We start from the raw sequence: 19480 nt of genomic DNA on the forward strand, positions 1-19480 counted from the left end.
GGATGAGGAAAAGGCTTTTCATTGTCAGTAGTTGCTGTGCTTTCCACAAACCGGTGCGGCTGAAGCTGGCTGGACAGCGTGTTGTGTGCCTGGGCACCTCTCAGGGCTTTGCAAAACATTCCTCAGCTTGCATTGTCTGCTCTTTAAAACAAAGGAGGGCGCCTCCTTTCTTAATAATTTGGAGTCTCCAACCTTGGGGAAGAAAGACAGGGCTCTGAGCTTTGCCTCGGCGAGAAAGCTCAGCTCAGCTAAGCAGCGGAGCAGTAAAATCGCAGCAGAAATGGCCGGGTGATTAGGAACTTCGTCTAGGCGTTATCTTTGTGGACTCGGTACCGCCTGTCTTTTTAAGTCGTAGCCTTAAAACCAACTAAACCACCAGCTACCCCACCCCACTTCATCTTTTCTTTCTTTGCTCGCAGATAGATGCTTTGGTAGGGGTGTCTGGGCACTCGGGCAAGCTGGGCACAAGGATCCCTCTGCCCGGACTGATCTGGGGGGCAAGTCGGGGCAGGTGGGGATCCGCTAAGGTGAAGAGAAATAGGAGCCAGGCGTGTGTTTTGTGGCTTTTACTCTATATATGAAAGAAGACAAAAACATACAAAGTATATGTACAACTAAAATTCAACAATATATACAGAAAGGTTGCTCGGGGAAAGGTCCCTCTCGCTCAGTGGTTGAGGCTGCCGCCGGGCAGCGCTGAACCTTCCTTCCCCAGCCCGCGGCGGCGGCGGGTCTGGCCGCGAATCCCTCGCTCTGTCTTTACTGCTCGTCTCCGGGAGACTGTCCGGCTGTGTGCGGGTGCGGGTCCGTGCGGATGAGGGGGCTCTTCGAGTGAGAGACGGTGGTTTCTTCTGAGCCGCAGCCCATTACATTTTGAGAAAGCATGCAGATTTTGCTTCGTGGTAATGTTCTAATCTTACAGTATATTTGCATTTTTCAACCAGTTCTCCTTTTTTTCCCCATCTTAATTTTTTTTTTTTTTTTTGTAAATCACTTCTTCTGTCTTTTAATCCTTTCCCCAGTCCGGATTTGGTGAATAAAAATGAAGGAGCTTTGACTAGTCTCTCTTTCATCATGTAATGTCTTTAGCTCATTAAACAAGTAAAAACGGCTGCCATGGTAGATTCAGGTTCTTGTGGGCAAAGTCTGTAAAAAGTTTGTTTTGACGTATACTCCACAGAGAAAGAGGCTGGTGCCTTGGAGTCCAAAGGAAAATATCCTAAAGAGTAGTGTCTTCTGTGCGCCAGAATGAAAATTGTGTCTTTCTGTTCAAGATCAATCGCTGAGGTTACTTTAAAAAAAAAAAAAAAAAAAAAAAAAAAAAAAAAAAAAAAGCCACTCTGTCTCTTTGCCGCATCTACAAGTTCACACAGAGCCTGTTAGCTGGCACGGCTTGGCAAAGCAGGGGAACTTCTTGCCATGTCGAGACGAGGCGTTCTTGGGAGATTATTTCTCTTGGACAATTCACATCATTTGTGGTCTCTGCATTGTGTCTTGATGTGGAGAAGAATACCAGTGAGAATAGCCAGGCATGTAGCTGTTTGGAGGCATATTGACTCCCTTGGCAGAGGCTGAAACGTCCCAGACTGGAGGCAGAGCTGGAGAGCGAGGGGAGAGGGCAGCGGAGCCGGGCAGAGGGTCGCTCTCATGGGGGTTACTGCCCTGCTTCAGCAGCTTCTTGAATTTGGAGCGCTTGTTCTGAAACCAGATCTTCACCTGTAAACCGAAACGCATTAGATATTAGGCTGCCGTCAGCGCCCGGGACACGGCAGGGAAGACGCCGGGGGCCGGGGGTCTAATCTGGAGAAAGTCTTGAGGGCACACGTCGGTCGGGTGTGGAGCTGGGGATGGGGAGAGGGAAAGGAGGAGTAGCTACGGCTGCTCTCGGGCTTTGGATGCAGCTGGAGAGAACAGGGGAAGCAGAACAGAGCTGGAACGCGAGAGGGACGCAGGTTTTAAACTGGGACGTTGTTTTCCCTGGGCAGGCCAGATTGTTATGGCTGAAACAGACCACATGCTCCGAGGTCTCCTGTTTTAGCGCCTCATTCAGAATTTTGGAGGTCATTTGATCATTCGGGCAAACTGTTGTCAAACATGGGCAATCATATGATTTTGTGCCAGTAGACAAGAGCCAATAGACAAAGGGCATCTTACAAAGAAATCGCACTTCTGAAATCCTCACGATCAGATCAAGCAGTCCATGCTGAAGTGGCAGGGGAGGAGGCATAATGGAACCAGGATTGCGGCTTTATATTAAAATGTATTATTAAAGACAGGATAGTTTTATTTTCTCTGTGAGTAATAGTAGATCAACATTGCTTTGGGTCTCATCCTGCTCCTAACCCAGCAGAACTCCCGAAGAGGGAGCCTGCACTCCATAAAGTGTGCAAGATCAGGCCCACTGGCAGATCAGAATTATTACAGAAAGTATATATAGATAAGACATGTGTACAGAATGTATTTTTTTTAATCTATCAAGCAAAGAAAACAAATTCCCCACGCGTATTTGACCTCTCAAACTTTGCAATCGTAATGTTAGGGGATATGCGGGGCTTCTCATCTAGCTGCAAGATCAGGATCGGGCCCCTAAAAAAATCTATGCAAGCGAGAGAGAAAGCGAGACAACAGTGAGACAGAGCGTGCATGCTGAGGATACTAAAATCCTGTTTGCAAAACCATCAGGCCCATTCCCATCATTAATGTTTGCTGAGTATTTAAAAATCGCTGTCCGGAAGAGACTGTTACCAACGACATTGATAAAATCCTGAAGTTATTTGTTAAGCTCATAGATTCACATGATAACATTTTGCCCGAATTGATCCCACCTATCCATGCACTTCTCCACAAACCCCAGCCCAGTAAGCCTGTAATGCCTCATATGTCTTTCAAGCTTAAATTAACAGAATGGCACAGCTACTCCAACCACACTTAACTATGGCTTAACCTGCCATAATTTTGTACACGGCTGTCTTTGATCTTCAGATCTATTATCACCTTCCGTACATTTTGCCCAAGGCTAACCACTACATTTGCGTTAGTCATCCAGGGTGAATTAACTATTGATTTAACAGGTATTTCCTAACGCGTTCCTGCTTCCCCTCTACCTATATAGGTTGCTACGAGGCAGCTTTGCTTTTAGCTCTACCTCAGGCCCCAGGGATTCCTTGCCTTTGTTTTGTTCTCCTTTTCACAGCTGGGCAATTGCATCTCGGTGCTGGAATTATCCGAAAATATAGGCAATTTTAAAACGTTATGTGTGGCATCAAAAGGGAGCGCTTGCTCGCAGACGGCTGAGGGAAGGGCGCGTTCAGCTCTTTCTGCAGTAGCCCGATCTCTGTCGCGCGTTAGGTAAGTCCTAGCATAGAGAGATGGGAACCGTGTGCGTTACCTTTTCTACCGTTCCCGACAGAGGCCAAAATGTTTAGGGAGCATCATACTTTGCTTGGCCTTTGTTGTTCGAGCAGGATTTCAGTGATTTGGGATTCCCAGTAATTACCTGTGTCTGGGTAAGTCCTAATGAAGCTGCCAGTTCAGCTCTCTCTGGAAGTGCCAGGTACTGAGTCTGCTGAAAGCGATGATTTAAAGCCTGGAGTTGTAGACTAGAGTAAATGGTTCGAGGCTTCCGAATCTTTTTCCCTTTTCCATTAAATCTGATTTCACCGTTTTCAATCACTGTGGTTTTTTGCTGATCTGCAAGCAAAACAACACAGCTGAAACATCACCCTCCTTCACTATTAAACGCGGGTATTTTGGCTGCCACGGCTCCTAAAATCGCCAAAGCCTGTCCCGACGCCTGTTCAACCCGACAGCGCAGGCATAGGCTGCGTCTCCTTAAAGGCACGCGCGGCACAGGCTGCCGCTTGGGAGCTACCGGAGAAAAAACGACTGTCCGGGCATACTGGGCACGCTCTGCCTCTTCCCGGGAAAGAAAAAAAAATAAAAATATTTTTTAAAAAAATTTAAAGTGCAGCGTTGGCTTTGCGAAGGTATGCCTTGTTCCAGGGCCATCCAGGTTTTACTCGGCTAATTGATTTCGCGTCGCCAGTTTGGTGGTCAGTGAATCACCAGTCCGAGACTTTTAACAATGCTTCACACACACCCCCCCCCCCCCCGCCCCCCTCCGTGCCCCTCTGGATGGATATGTACGTCTCCCTGCAAAAAAAGAAATACATAAATCAGACGGCCCCCGAGCGGAATGCGACCCGCTCGCCTGGAAACTTTCACTCCTCAGGTGTTAGCAGGAATTTTGCCTAAAGCCGGTCCCGCCGTAACAAAGGAGCGCCGAGCGCAGCTCCTTGCCGCCGGCCGCGGGGCGAGCGGGGAAGGCGCCGGTGCGCAGCGCCGCGGTACCTCCGGCAGCCGCCGCTGGCGCGGAGGGAGCGCGGCGGCCCCGCCGCCGGTACCGCAGCAGTAGGCCCGCGGAGGGGCCGCGGAAACTGGCAACCCCCCGCCTTTTCTCCCCGCCGTCCCGAGCACCCAGGGCCGGCGCCTGCCTCGGCGGGAGCGGGGGGCTCGGCGGGGGTCGTTATGCAGGTGCCCGGAGGGGGGCCGGGAAGAGGCCCGGGGATGGAGGGAGCGGGGGGAGAAGCTGGCAGCGGGTTCGGGAAGCGGTGCCGGCTCACCTGCATCGTCTGCCCGCGTCTGGCTGGCCGCGCTGCTGTTGTGGTAGGACTGGAGGTAAGGGCTGTGCTGCGAGTGGCTCACGTAGGGGTAGGCGGCCAGCGAGCGGTGGTTGTAGGAGCCGGCGCTGCCGGAGTAGGGCGAGCTGTGGTGGTGATGCTGGTGGTGCGGGTGCGAGCCGGCGGCGGAGTGCAGGCAGTGCAGCGGGTAGTGGGCTCCGGCCATTGCCGGCGAGCTCTGCTGGGAGTGGGGCGGCGGCGGCGGCTGTGGCGGCGGCGGCTGCTGTTGCCCGAACTCCATGAAGGCGGATTTGGAGGAGTCTTGCGCGTCCAGCCCGTCAGCCATCGTAGTCATGGTCATCATCAAAGTTTGGGAGGGAGAGCGCGGTGCTCCCCGGCTCGCCCCCCGCGCTCTGCCTCCTCTCTGCCCAGCCACCGCCGCTCCCCTTACCCGCCGCGGCACCGCTGGAGAGGCGGCGGTGATTTAATTTAATTTCTTTTCTTTTTTTTTTTTTTTTTTTTTTTTCTTTTCCGCCTTTTTTTTTTTCCTTCCCCCCCTCCTCTCCAAGGAGCCGTTGTGCGAGGGGCCTCGTTCACTGAGGGAGGGGAGGAAGGGGAGGGCGGTGTGCGGGGTGTGTGAAGGGGGAGGGCGGGCTACTCCCGCCGCTTTTTTGCGCCGCTCTTTTCCTTCATCCCCCCGGCGCGTGGAGTGGGTGTTGTTTTTTGGTTTTTTTTTCTTTTTTTTTTTTTTCCTTTCCTGTGGGGGGGGGCGTGGAGGGTGGGGGCAGTTTAAGGTGGGAGCCGGGAAAGTTGGGGCTCCGGCGCTCCGACTTGAAGGGCAGGGACGCGCACGAGTCGAATGGTTCGTCTCCGGAGGGCAGCGCCTCCCTCATTGGTCACTCGGCCCCCTGACGTCATAGCCGGCAGCGCGCGCGCTGCCCGCGCCCGCCCCCCTCGCCCCCCCCTCCACACCCGCGCGCGTTGCGCGCCCCGCGCGCGGGTGGGGAAAAGGGGAGCGTCTGTCCCCATCCCCCCTCACCCCCTTCCCCCCAAATCACGCATTCCCCCACCACACGACCCCCTCCATCCTCCCCCCCCCCCCCCCCCCCCCGCCTCCTTGCGCGGTATTTTCGCTGCGGTGAAGCGACGCGCAGCGCATTTTTCTCTGCTGAACGCAGCAGCAGCAGCTCCCGTAATGGCTTTCAAATATATGCAAATGGCTACGTGCGGTTGGCGGTTTTGGCAAAAAGCTTGATTAGGATATAAACGACCCAAGGAAAAAAAAATGTGCCTGCGCCCTAAATTTGTCTTTAGATTACAATTCCAGTTGATTTTATTTTATTGTCAACATTGTTAATGATAAAAATAGAGTCGTTTTACAGTTATTTTTACTTTCTGGAAGGAGGCAATTAGACTTCTAATCAGGAATACACAAAAATCTCCCATGATTAACTGCAGTACTTTGTTCAAATTGCTGCTATAAAATTCAGAACAATTTGCCTGTAATGATTATGGACTGGGTTTATTTTGGGAGGTGGAATAAAAGTGGATATAGCATAAATTATCCTCTAATTATACACCAGTGTCGCCTCAATTATCCTCTTATCAAAATGGTTGTCTAACTGCCGCATTTAGTTTCAATTCTCTCCTTTTTTTCTATAAAAAGAACTTCATACCTTGTTATTATTAATCCATTTATTATTTGCAAGGGGATTTATATCCGAACATCCAGGTGGTATTACCACTTCTCTTTCAAAGATGGACTAGGGAAAGACATTAAGTTTGATCCAGCACGGCGGAGGATCTCTCTCTCTCCTCTTTCTTCTCTCCTCTCTCTTCTCTCCTCTCTCCTCTCTCTCCCCCCTCTCTCTCTCACCCCCTCTCTCTCTTTTTTTCCCCCCTTTCCCTCGCTTAAATCTCCTCGCGTCCAGCTAAGCATGAACTCCAGAGACAGACCCCACCGGAGAGGACTGAGGTAGGAAGGACCCTGCGGAACTCGCTAAGCCTAGAGAAATCCGAAAGTTGCTCTAGATGGGGAAAGGGGCTGGAGGCTTCGGGCTTTGAAAACCAACACCGGCACCAGCAGCCGCTGCTTCCAAAACCTCGCGCAGCCCAGAGACGTCCCCAGACCGATCCCAGGTCTTGACACTGCCTCTCACTGCGACATTCCCTGAGGATTGGTTTTCAGATTCTGCAGATGTTTGTTTTATTTATTTTTTTTAACGCTTCGCTTGTGGAAATACTTAGAGGGGTTTAATTTTTCTTTCTGCGATTTTTTCCCCTCTTTTTCATTTCTTCCTTTATTTTGGAGTTGTGCTTCCCCACAGCCCGATCATTAACTCTGGGAAGCCGAAAGATGCGAGCCCTCTCTTCGCATACCGTTGGGGGGGTGGGGGGGGTGGGGGGGGAGGAGGGGGAAGGAAGATGCGAAGCGATGCTCTATCGGTGGAAGGGCATAACCCGTAGTCTCTCGGCGCTTGTAGTTCATATGCCTTATTTCAGGGGGGCATGGGGGAGGGATGTCTTTTTTCCTGTGTGTCTGGGATGTTCTGAGCCCCCTTAGCCACCCTCTCATCGTTGTTTCACTTCTTGAGCCCTTGGAGTCGGTTCAGTAACTCTGAATGCAGTTGTAAGTGTCTTGCCTTGTTCTCCGGCTTTTAACAAGGGTTCCACTTTAACACGCGAAAGGGTAACCCGATCCAGGCGTTTACAAATCTACAATGAATAAAAATATAGAGAAAGGGGGAAGAGAAAGGAAAGAATTCCTACTGAGACTCTTTATTCATAGGTGTAGGTAATGTACTCAACAGGAACAGGTACATTTGGCAGTTTTATTGCTTTATACCCTCCAGCTTGCTGTTAACATCATGAAGGCGTTTTTTTCGCAGGTGCACATACTAGCATTTTCTCTAGCAGCAAGAGCATGCATAACAAAAGATGCCAGAAAATAGGCTGGGGAGTGTTTGCAACACGTTGCTTTCTTGTTTCGAAATAATTCCTGCCGCATAATGCATGCTAACCCCGGAATGGGGGAGAGTTGGGCAGAAGAGGAGACCGCTTTGAAATAACAGTTATATGCCACCTTGGCGAAGGGAATAAGGCGTCTGAGTCAGACAAAAAAAGAGAAGAAGAAAAGACAGGGAGAATCTGCAGGAACTGCTTCCTGCGATAGACAGCAAACGGAGTTGCATATGCATCTCTCGTTCAACCGAGCTGACAGGCGAGATGCGGTGGGGCGAGCGGGATAAGCAGCGGCTCCGGATGTGGGCCGGGGGCAGCGGCGGCGCCGCGGGGATGCGGAGCCCCCGCCGAGCCGTCAGTGGGCGCCGGCCGGAGGGAAGAGCTGGAAACCCGGCGCTGCTCTTCCCCCGCGGTGCTCAGTCATCCTCGTCTGTCGTCAAGACAGTTGACTCCGTCCAACCTCACACCGATAATTTTCCCCAATTTAATTAGGCCCACCGGGGGTCGCCGCGGGGACGTGTGTGTGTGGAGCAATAGGGGCCCGAGCCGTGTCCTGGTAGAAGCGGCAATTGCAGGGATATTTCTTTTCCGAGGTTCAGGCAGGTCCCGGGCCCGCGCACTGGAGAGGGATGCCAGGGCGCCCGGGAGGTCCCTGTCCGCTGGGGAGACAGCGCTGCCGGGCACCGGTCCTCCCTGGCTCTCATTTGCGTTCCGAGCTCCGTCATCGGCCTCTTTCTTGAGAAATTAGACCTGAATCAATAGCTCTGGACGCATCAGAACGGTGGAGTGCTCATTTCCCAGGGTGGGTGACTCGTGAAAAAGGGGTGGGGACGGGCACCCCACACCTCCTAGTCCCCTCGCCCTGAAGTGCCTCCGAAAGTGAGCAGGCAGAAGTCACGAGTGAGGGGCGGGAGCCCACCAGGGGAGCTACCTTGAATCAACTGAGCTTCCCGGGAGCTGCGCGGGGCCGGGTAGACCAGGAGCCTGGCTGGATGGGGCAACGTGCGAGTTAGGGGGAGGCTGGAGACTGTCCTGAGGCGGGAACTCCAGCACGGCCTCCTGTGAGCACACGTCCGTCCCTGGGAAAAGGCAGCAGGAACTAACGGCATGCGACCCCCGCCCCCCCCCCCCCCCCTTTCCCGGCTTCCCCGCTCTTTCCACGGCCAAGCCCGAGCTCCCGGAGGTCTGGGTGGCAGCCCTGGTCGGGGGCGACGGAGGTATGCCCTATGCACTGCTCTATTCCCTCTGGACCGCGGGTACCACCGAGCCCTGCCCGCGCATCCCTGCCCGGCTTTCTCCTGTCCTCGCCCCGCGGTGCAAAATTCCCAGGGAATGCTCTCCGCAAGTCACCCTCGCTCGTCTGGAGAGCAAGGAAGCCTTTGCCATCCCGAGCGGGATTAGGGCCAGTATCTCTTCATGCCCGGGCTACACTCCCTTCCCTTCTCCCTCGCCGTCCTCCCCTGCCCCGCTGACGGGCGGAGAGCGTGGCACCACGCACCGGGCTCCCTGTGCCCCAGGACTGGGTGACTTCGTGCGACCGGTCTTCGGTGTCACCTTAAACCGCATCGCTTTAATGATGTTTGTGGGTAACACTTTCAAAGGGCCAAAGTGTGTTTGCGTGGTTTAAGGTCACATTTGTGAGTCGAAAGATGTCACACAACAGACACAACAGTTAGAAGGAGCTGACAAACAACAGGAAACGGGATTCTATTTTTAGGGTGTAATAGGAAGTTAATGTAAGCGGTCAGAAGCTTCCTATATGCCTCCGAGCACCTTCTGTTCCATTCATTCATTCATTCATTCATCCATTCATTCATGCGTTCAATAATAACAACAGGGGAAAACAAACATTCCCATTCTGTTTCTCATCCCATCCTTCCCGGCAAGTCCTGCTGAGGTGTTTGCCGGGGTGGGCTCTGCAAGCGGAGTCCCTGTTTCGGGTGGTTTTTCTTGTTTTTTGGTTCGTGGGGAGAGGTGCGATAGCTGGTGGCGTTCCTCAGGCGAGGTTCCTCCAGAAGGAGTGTGCAGGGGCTGCGGGCTGCGCTCTGGGATTATATATCCCCTCTTCCCGATTCACACCAGAGTCCGGGAAAGTGCTTTCTGTGTCACACCGGTTGAGAGCTGTTGGGAAGGTCCGTGAGAAACTTATTTCAGGAATTATGTTGGTTCGTGTGTTTTTGCACGAGAAGCCCATGTACCCACGTGAACTAGATCTTGAAAAAGGAATTGTTTTAAGTGGTAGAAAAATGCTGGGGGGGGGGGGGGGGGAGGGGGGGGGACACGGAAGGGGGACGGGAGGGAGGGGAAAAAGCAAAGATTAGATTAGTGAGGGATCTCCTGTTTTTTTTCGCAACACTACGGAATCCACAGAGCCAGAGCATTTGAAAGATGCTCGGGAGAGAGTGGAGGTCTCCGGCAGAATAGTATGTGGAAAATCTCGAGAGAAGTGGAAAGCCAGAAAATATTCCCGCTGGCAGCGATCCGCTTCAGATGCGTTTTTGCGGAGAGGCTCCCTCCGCGGATGCACGGGACTTTCCCCGCTGGAGCGCGGCTGTGGCGGCCGCCGAACGCGCGCCCCCGCCCCGCGCGGCCGGCGCTCCGCGGGTGTCCGCGGCCGCACGACGCTGATGTGTAAGACAGCTGCCCGGTACGGCTCGGCAGCCGCTGTCCTGCCCCGGCGGCGCAGCTTTGCCCACTTTATTTACAGCTCCCAGAAGCTCAGCAAAATATCTCTCATTGCATTTGCCGATGACATTTTTCTCCCCCCGATCTCTCAAGCCTGTTTACCCCAAAAAACACGTCCTTGTCCTGCTAGTATGTCATATTGCCATCGTCTTAATAGCAGCCGAGTGGTGAGGAAAGGCACCCGCAAAAGGAGGTCACCTCCTCAAGCTGGAAGCGAGCCATTTTAAGGAGAGACTGCGGAATTTGAGCGCTGCCAGCGCGAGAGCAAGAGCGGAGCGGAGGCTCCTCTGGATTTCAACCTACTAACATTATAACAGACAGGCAGGCGTCAATGGCTTTCCATACCGCGAGTGTGAAGGAAGTGGCAGGGAAGCAGAGGGGGAGGTAAACCCCAGCCCAGCCTTGCAGATGGATCACACACGCCGCTTTTCTATGTTGTAGCTGGGTCAAAATAATAGGAGTCAGAAGGGGAAAGATCCAGAGGGAACCAGCCACTGTCTCTTGTACAGATTTGTAGCGAAGCCTTGGCTGTGATTAAAACCTTACAGATAGATTCATTCAGTGTGTGGCTCCGTAGAGAGTCGCAGAGTGGGGCTTTTTGTTTGGTTAATGTTTTGTTTTGTTGTTGTCGTTGGTTGTTGTCTCCGATGGGGGGTATGTGTATGTGGGGGGGAAGGGGGGGGGTGGTGGTGTATACCTGCTTTAAAATGCAATTAGGTTTCAAGCGAGTGGTTGCTCAGCTGGAAGACGGAACCCCCTCGGAGGCCCTGGCCACCCGCCTCTTCCCGCACCTGGTCAGGTGTGCACCCACACCGCCTTCAGTGAAATCCCGCTGACAGGTCTCTGCCCATACGGCGAGCCTCCTCTCGGCATACGCAGTCCCCGTAAAGAGACTGAGCGGTTGACTGTGCCTCCTTCGCCCCTCCGCTGGGACCCTTACGTGGCAGCGGTGTGGGGGGATCTTCCCCTCCGAGGGTCAGGGGACCTACCCGAACGCAGCCGCAGGTTTGCAGACCGCCGCCTGCGAGGCTTTCACTTGGCAGGCGTCCCCGCCTGCCCGGGTGCTGCTGAAGCAGATGTTTGTTTTAGCGGGGACTTATGTTGTTTTGTTTTCTTTTCAAATGAAAGAAAAAAATCCCAACAACAATTAAATAAAAAACCTTTATCTGGAAGAACAAGATGAAATGCAATTAAAAACTAAAAACTAATCAAAACAAAAAACCCAACCCACCACCGCTCTTAAGTGCCCATCTTGGAAGGGCTCAGAGGAGAATGGAAACTCGAGGCTCTTTTAAGTCATCAGAGAGGCTGCAATTTCTCCTGCGGTAGCGGCCAGTTTCAGCCCCGAGCCAAGCGCCGCGACGAGCCCTCCCGAGCCCAGACATGCCAGGTTCAGCCTCGGCTCCCCACGGCCACTAGTGCGCTGAGCTGGTGACACCAGCGGGGAACGTGTCACCCCGGCTGCGCTCGGGAAGTCTCGGATTCCAGCGAGAGAAAGCAGAGGCTTTAATTACGGCAAACGAGCGCGGTGTCCTCTCTCTTCAGTCTCTTTGCCTTCGTTTATTTTTAGTACACTTCAAATGTCTACACATTTCCCTTGTTGAGATCACTGCAATTATTTACTCTGCCTTTAGGGATGCATTTACCCAAGCAATGAATGGAAATGTAGTAAACACTGCGCAAAGTCAATGCAGTTATTAAGGTTTATTTATTAGGAAAAGAAGTAAATATCTCGGCTTTACTTGTTTCTTCGGGCAGACTCGTTATCTAGAGTAGATTGCAAGGAGAGTTCTTCACTTATTCCCGTGTAATGAGCTTGCTTTCTACGTTTATCTCGCAACTGTATCGCGCTACAGCCTCTTTTGTCAGGGTCTCAGCGGACTATAAAAACAAATCTAAAAGTTAATTCAGAAGGATAATCCAGAGGGATGCATTATCTGATCTCCCTATAGAAACTTAGCTAGGTAAGGTCCCGTATCTGAAGGCGTAAAGAAATACATGCAAACAGAGCATCGCCTCCAGCAGCCTGAATTCCACCCGCACCCACCGTCCAGAGCGGGCAAGCTCTTGACACTGAGTGCGGTTTCACTGGCAGAGTGAAACTGCTTTGCCGGACTGACTGGTCCTAGTGTGACCACGGCGTTATCCTCCATACCGCAAGAATTATTATATTTCGCGAGTTGAGATCGTCACCTTTCTCCACCTGTTTGCCCTGACCCCTCTTCCCTCGACCTCTCACGGAATAAACGCAGGAGGAAGGGACGCTGGGGGACGTGGGCGGTAAGAGCACGTTAGGTATCTGCGGCGTGAGGCGCGGGAGGTATTCCGGGTTTCTGACAGCTGGATCTGAAACAAATCAGATCTGGATTAACTTGCCTGTTTTGTGAATTGTCTGCATTTGAGCAAGCAGCCCTCACCCACTCCGCTTCTGGCAGGTTTTGTTACACGTGCCTCTATAAATATATTATCCCAACCCTCTTTCCTCGTTGGAGATCTCTGTTCAACAAAACAGAAAACAGAGCGAGGAGAAGCGATTTTCTTTTTTAAATGAAGACATTTATAAGTAACCTAATTTCATATCGTGGAAGTAAATTTCATGCTAGGATATATTTTGCACAACATGTAATCTTTTACAGCCGGAAGACATTTAATTAAAGCCATATTCGGAGAAGTACGGCTTCAAAGCAGTCATACGACCACATACCTCATTCATATTCAGGATCCGTCCTCGAATTCATATTGTTCTAACGTGGGACATTGCCTCTATGGCGTAACTCTGCAAGGCCTGGGCAGCATGAGAGATAAACACAAAGGAGAGCAGGCACGGAACAGCATGGGCGCGCTTTACCAGGCGGAGAAGCGTCTGTTCAACCCAAACACCACCGCTTTCTGCCTTTCAGTTCCCTACGATCGGTCGTAGGAACTCCCAGCAATTCACATGCACTAGCTGGGAGCTGGGAGGAGCGGGAAAAGTCCACAGAGGATGAGCCGGGGTTAAGCATCCCGAGCTGGGTGCTTCCACTTGGTTTGCACATGCTGCTACCCACTTAATGTCGCCTTGGGAAATACGCGTGTGGGGACAAGATTTGATCAGACACTTTGCCATCTCCCCAGAATAAGGCCGGGGATCCTGTGGCAGCCCCATTTCCTAGCATTTTAGGCTGGACGGGAAGCGGTCATGCAGACTCACACACCCTACGGCTAAAGGGGGATCTCTGGAGGGAGAGGGGATGGCGTCCTGCCGGCAGTGTTCACGGGCATCTGTGAACTTTTTATCGCACTCATACCATTTGAACGACAAACACACTTTCTGTTCAAGTTTTTGCCCCATCTCCTGCTCGACTGTTGGGTTACTCAGATGAAGATCAGGGACCCCCAAAGAAATGGGGGTATAGGAAGGGAATAGCCCAGGCCCGAGGTGAGAGCGGGGTTCAGCTCGACATCCCACGGTCTGTGGAGCTCAGGTACCGACCAGCCCTGTCCTTCCCGGTTCCGTCGACGGGACACTATCTCTTTCGTTGAAATCACTGGTAAAACCGCCCTGAATTCGTCGAGAGGCGAAGCGCGTCCCCTCCCCCCCCCCCCCCCTTTTTTTTGCACTGTTTCTATATGGTAATTTTTGCCTAAGCGGGTGCTTGGTGCCTGCCGCCTTTCCCTTGCCATCCCCGGGGCCGCTGGTGCGAAAGGTTGGTTCTCGGGGAGCCAAGGGACCTGGGCGCTCAGGGGTCTTGTCAGTAAGCACTTTTGTTTTCCTCACGAAAGGTATGGCAAAATACGTCCAATGAAGCGGGGGAAAGCGAAGCGAAATAAACCCACAACAAATTTTGCCCCTAAATAAATCATCTCCCTATCCAGCCCGAAGCAAAATAAACACGCAGCAAAACGAGTCGCCCCCGCGCCCGCTCTGCCTCGAGTTGGGGCTGCTTCGTATCAGGGGGGATAAAATTCAGCGGCGAAATCAAATCAGAAAGGCTCTGGTTAGTTTCCTTGTAGTGGTAATTAAAAGTATTAATTGGTTGTGTCGACAGCTTAAAAAGACAGGTGTTGCTAAAAAAGCGTCATTAATCTTCCAGTCATTACCAAGCGGGGATGGGAACCGGACTGGGAGAAGGAGCCGATTGTTTACGAGGGTCTTTCAGGGTTTAAGAATGGAGATTACAATAATACTACTACTAATGGAACTACTTTCTCCATTCCTTTGAAAAATGAAAATAAATCAAATGGCCTGCCTGCAGCCCTCAGTTAAAGCAGGGCAGGAAGTCTCTCATAGACTTCGAACCGTTTCAGATATCTTAATGTTAATTTTCGGTGCATATATATACGGTTAAAAGTGCGGACAATTATTCATTCTTTCTGTCTTCGGATTTTTTTTTTTTGTCAGGTGACCTGTGGCCCGTGAATAAAATAAGTTTTACACATGTTTTCGGTACACCAATCTAAACTTCAAAGGCTCTGACTAGCTGCTTTGTCCATCGGGCAACCTAAGAGTCAGTGGCGTTGCAACCTAGGTGTGCAAGAGTGAGGAAAAGAGTAAATCCAGGCCCCCGGCATGAGACCCGACCCCGGCTGTTCAAACGGGTGGGCTGGGGGGTTGTTTGTTGGTTCGTTTGTGGCTTTGGGTTGCTCGGCCGCCCTCGGCGACCACCCAGCCGCGGGTGGCGGGACCGAGCAAACTTCTCCGACGGGAGAAGAGCTGCGGATGGGGCACGGGAGCGCTGTGCCCTTGTCCCTGTGCGTTCGTCGAGGGCACCGGCGGCCTCCAGAGAGCCCCGAGCCGCCCTTCGAAGGCGATGCCCGGGGGCCTCCCCAGAGACAAACCCGCCCCCTGCTGCCTCGAGGAGACTCAGGGACCCCGGTGCCCTCCCGCTGCTCGGGGCAGCGAGGCCGGGCCGAGTGCCGGGGCTCCGGGCCGCGCTCCCCGGGGCGCTCGGCGGGCCCCGGCGGCCTCCCCTCACCAATGCACGTGACGCGGCGCATGCGCGCGGCGCCGGCCCCGACGGCCCCGACGGCCGCGCCCGAGGACGGCCCCGAGCGCCCCGTTCCGCCGGGCCCCGGCCCGCATCCCGGCCGCCGAGGCCTGGCGTCCCCACGCCGAGGAAAGCTCCGAGGCGCCGAAGCAGCCTTTGAAGCCATCCCGCCCGACGGGTTGTTTTAAGTCCTCCCGATGGGGCTGTCCCCACCCGCCAGCCGGCGCGGCCTCGCCCGTGCTCTGCTCTCCCGGCCGGGTGCTGCCTCCGGCGCTCGGGCCGTGCCGATTCTGTTCCGCCGGCCCCTTCCTCTCCCCGGCCGGTGGCACCTCACGGTGCGCCCGTCTGTTACTGTCCACACCGTCCCTGCTTTTGCGCCCTGGGCAGGGCCGGCGGGGGGTTCCGGCCACAGCTCTGTACAGGGTAAACGCTCCCCACGCTGCGGCCCGAAACAATCTCCGAACGCCTCCGACCCGCTCGCACGGGCTGTTCCTGCAGCTGTTTGTTATCGAGGGTCCTTTCGCAGCCGGGCGGCGGCGGCTCCCACCTCTGGCGCCCGGCGGGAATGCGCCCGCGTTTGCGGGGAGCTGCGGGGGCGAGGCCGGGCTGAGCGGAGGCGGCCGCACGGGTGCACCGAGGGAGCCCCGCTGGCCCAGCCAAGCACCCCGCTCCCCCGGCAGCCTTCCTGACGGGCTTCGCACGGGCCCTGGGGCCGACGCCCCGTGGAAACGCCAAGACAGCACACACACAGCCTCTGCCTACTTCGGATCGGTAATAACTTTCCTCCCCACTTGTTCTAAAACAACAAAACACAGACTTACCTGAAGTGGTTTTTATTTTCACAACAAGGGATATTCCCTGCATTGCACACATACACAGAACGCATGCACGCGCATACACACACACACACACGCACACACACACATATTAACCAATAGAAAAGCCAGATATGAGGGTTTGATGCTCTGCTGTGACATGAATAATTGTTGCATCGTGTAACTTCCTACATCTTGGTTTTAATTTGCAGTGAACCAAACAAAGATATTTGCAATTTTTAAATAAGCACTCTGTGTAATAAATGGGAACATTGTGCATGAATGCTGTTTCTTCCCCTTTTCTTTAGAAGACATTATTAGCTCTGACAGCATGCAGCTCAGGTTTGGAGGAGAGGATTTTGTAAAGGGATGATAGACAGGAAGGGCAGCAATCATGGGCTTCTTGGGCTAAAGCTTTTTTTCTTTTTTATCAGAATGTTCTGTTCGATGCCATTTATCCTTGATGATAGAAAATTGCTCTGTTGCCAGGACGCTGCTGCTGAAATAGAGGGCAGGAGCCACATTTCCATTTTGCAGCTTGAAAGCTATTCAAATGAATTTGCAGAAAGGGGGGAAAATCTCGAGATAAACAAATGAGAATAAATCAAGTTCCCCTTTTCTCTCTTTTCTTTCTCTTTTTCTTTTTTTTTTTTCTTTTTTTTTCTTTTTTTCTTTTTTTTTTTTTTTTTTTTTTTTGAGGTGTGTATGTGTGTACGTGTGAGGAACCTATTCATTTTTTACATAAGGATTTTAGTTCATCAGTGTTTGCAGCACCTGGGAAGTGCTCCAAATCACAGAACACTTATTTTGCTGCTGTTCCAGCCACTGAACATATAAACATATTAGAGAAATTTACGTGTGTGTGCAGATATGCAGGCACCCAGGATTTCCTTGCACGTGTGTATATACAGCCAGACCCAGAAATGCAGTGCTGTGTATTCCTCTGTGTGGATACCAAAGACATGCACCACCACCTTCCAGTAAATGTGATTTCTCCCAACATTTATTTGTTGATTCTGGTGAAATACCTCGTCGTTTTAAAACAATTAAAATCTATGCTTAAGTTATAGCACTGTCCTTCCATCATAGCTAATTGTGTGGGAAATCTTCATTTTCCCTCCTAGTCCATTTCCGGAGTCCCAAGGAGAAGTAATAACGCATCTGGCTATAATCCAGCACGCAGCCCAAGGGCTAATATTTAATCATTATTTTAAAATTAAGCATTGAATAAAATAAAGCCAGAAACATTATTTATAAATTAGAATGAATATAATGACAAATAATTATGCTCTTCCTTCGCTGGTGATTCAAGGCTCAGCTCAGCTCCTCAGTTCAAATCCAAATAAATGAAACGTGTGAAGCCTGTTAAACACTTCCATTTCATTTACTTGTTCCGTCTGTAGGCTGCTGATGTGTCAGGCTGGAAATACTGGACATACCTTGACTGGGGCTGCAAAAACTCTCAGAGGTCTTGAGAGCCCGGTTACCACAAAATAACTTTAAGTGAATTCTAACTTCACTTCTCTGAGTAAAAGCCGGTGCCAGTGAGTCATGGGGTTGAGAAGATTATGCAGCTTTCTCTTAAACACAGGATTTTAAGCGAGCATAATGTGTTTGATGACATACTATATTTGATCACCTTCGGGTTTTTTTTCACTATGTCACTTCAACAGAGTTTCACCTTCTATTAATCTATAATTAGCATGTTGGCTTCAAGCATGATATATTTCAAAGTGGCATCTTATCAGATGTGGGTTCCCTTCTGCAAGGAAGAAAATTCTGGAAGCAGAAAAGAAATAGGACTGATAAAGGAGGATTGATTTATTGGCCTTGGCCAACAGCTTTTCCATAAGTGTCCAAGCAGTCAGGCATGTGACTTTACTATTGATTTTTAAATCTCCCTTCAGCTGAAAAGTTCAGCGCGCAAATAATACTAAACTCTGATCACTGCTGCTATTAGATTAGGCTAAACATATAGGGATCCGAGCGATCAGCTGTGCCCAGTGCCCAGCTCTTCCCCCCGCCCGGGGCAGCGCCCTCGCCAGCCTCCCGGGCAGCGGCGTGCCGCCCGTGCCGCGGGGGCGAAGGCAGGGCTGCGGCGGAGCCCCTCGGGCTGCGCTCCCGCTCCGCTCCTGCCGAAGCCCGTTCCGGGGGCCGAGGGCACCGCCGGGGCCCCCGAGTGCGGCACCTCAGGGAGGGAGCAGCGAGCGGAGCGGGCGGCCCTCGGGGGATCCAGGGCCTCCCTTCCCCGCGTCCCTCGCCGGGAGCCGGGGGCGGCCAAGTTGCTGGGGCCAGGCGGGAGCGGCCCCGGGGCCCCCGGGAGCGGCGCACCTGGGGGGACTTCCCGGGCCCCGCGGGGCTGGCGCCGGGCAGGCGGCGGAACTCGCCACGCCGGGGAAGCGCCGCGGCCCCACCCGCGGCCCAGGCCCGGCCCGGCCCGGCGCCTGTGGCTGCAGCTGCTCCGGTGTCAGCAGCCCGCCCGGTTACCGCGGCCCCCCGAGTTCTGTCATGCCGGTGCAGGCGGCGAGCAATGGCACGAGTCCCGCCCTTGTGCCTGACGGGCCGTCCCAGCAGATCCCGGGTTGCCCCGCCAGCGAAACGAGCCCTTTGCGGGGGAGATCCATCGGCGGGGGCCGGACCCCCCCGTGAGGTGCCTCACTGTCAGTAGAAACGGATAAATTATAATCTGAGGGACGAGATTAAAGGCGGCCTGGCCTAGTCTCCTGCTATTATCTGGGAGATGAGAGCCTCTGTCAGGGCTTCCTCCTGCCATGCCTAATGTGGGGACTTGGGCTCAAGGAAGTCAATGCCTGCACATTGAAGTGATTGTGGGTGTCATCCCAAATATCTGTAATACCTGCTGCGCTTCAGAGGGTGCCAGTGCATTTTCAGGCAGCAGGTGATTAGTTATAACAATTATTTGTAGGTCTTTTATTTAGGAAAACTTCAGGGCTACATGAGTCCATGCTTGTTTAGTGACTACTTTTGAGTACTAAAAAAGTAAAGATAACTAGAGCTGGGTGTAAAGTTTCAAAGGCACAAGCCTCAACAAAGAGACGAGGTGTAGACAAGAGATGAGAAAGGCCATGGAACTACCAGCAAATGCTAGAACCACCAAAAAAACCCACACCAAAACCAAGAACAACCAACAGCAACAACAACAACAACAACAACAACAACAAACCAACCGAAAAAACCAACAAAACCCCAAAACAATCCACCAAAACTCACCACAACTTTGCCAGTAGTGTACCTGTAATGCACTACTGGATTGAAACAGATTATCACAGAAAATGAAATGGGTCATAGACTAATGAACAACCTTGGCTGCAGCCTGCCCCTTTTCTCAGTCATTTCCTTGGTGGTGTGCAGCAGGCCATGTTGCTGCAGGCCCAGCCTGCTACCTCCATTTCTCCTCACATGTCTCTGCAGG

At 52.6% G+C, this 19480-nt stretch overlaps 1 protein-coding gene across 1 annotated transcript; it reads right to left on the bottom strand.

Moving 5' to 3' along the window:
* Positions 1–333: 333 nt before the first annotated feature.
* DLX6 (distal-less homeobox 6) lies at positions 334–5496 on the bottom strand. The gene is made up of 3 exons (XM_066197088.1): positions 4623–5496; positions 3497–3690; positions 334–1716 (listed from the first exon to the last, which is right to left on the bottom strand). The coding sequence occupies exons 1-3, from the start codon at positions 4981–4983 to the stop codon at positions 1465–1467; spliced, it is 807 nt and encodes a 268-aa protein (XP_066053185.1). The 5' UTR covers positions 4984–5496; the 3' UTR covers positions 334–1464.
* Between the last annotated feature and the right edge of the window lie 13984 nt (positions 5497–19480).

Source organism: Chamaea fasciata, unplaced genomic scaffold, assembly GCF_029207755.1.
Source record: "Chamaea fasciata isolate MVZ Bird 193981 ecotype frontalis unplaced genomic scaffold, bChaFas1.0.hap1 SCAF_1, whole genome shotgun sequence".
Lineage (NCBI taxonomy): Eukaryota > Metazoa > Chordata > Aves > Passeriformes > Sylviidae > Chamaea > Chamaea fasciata.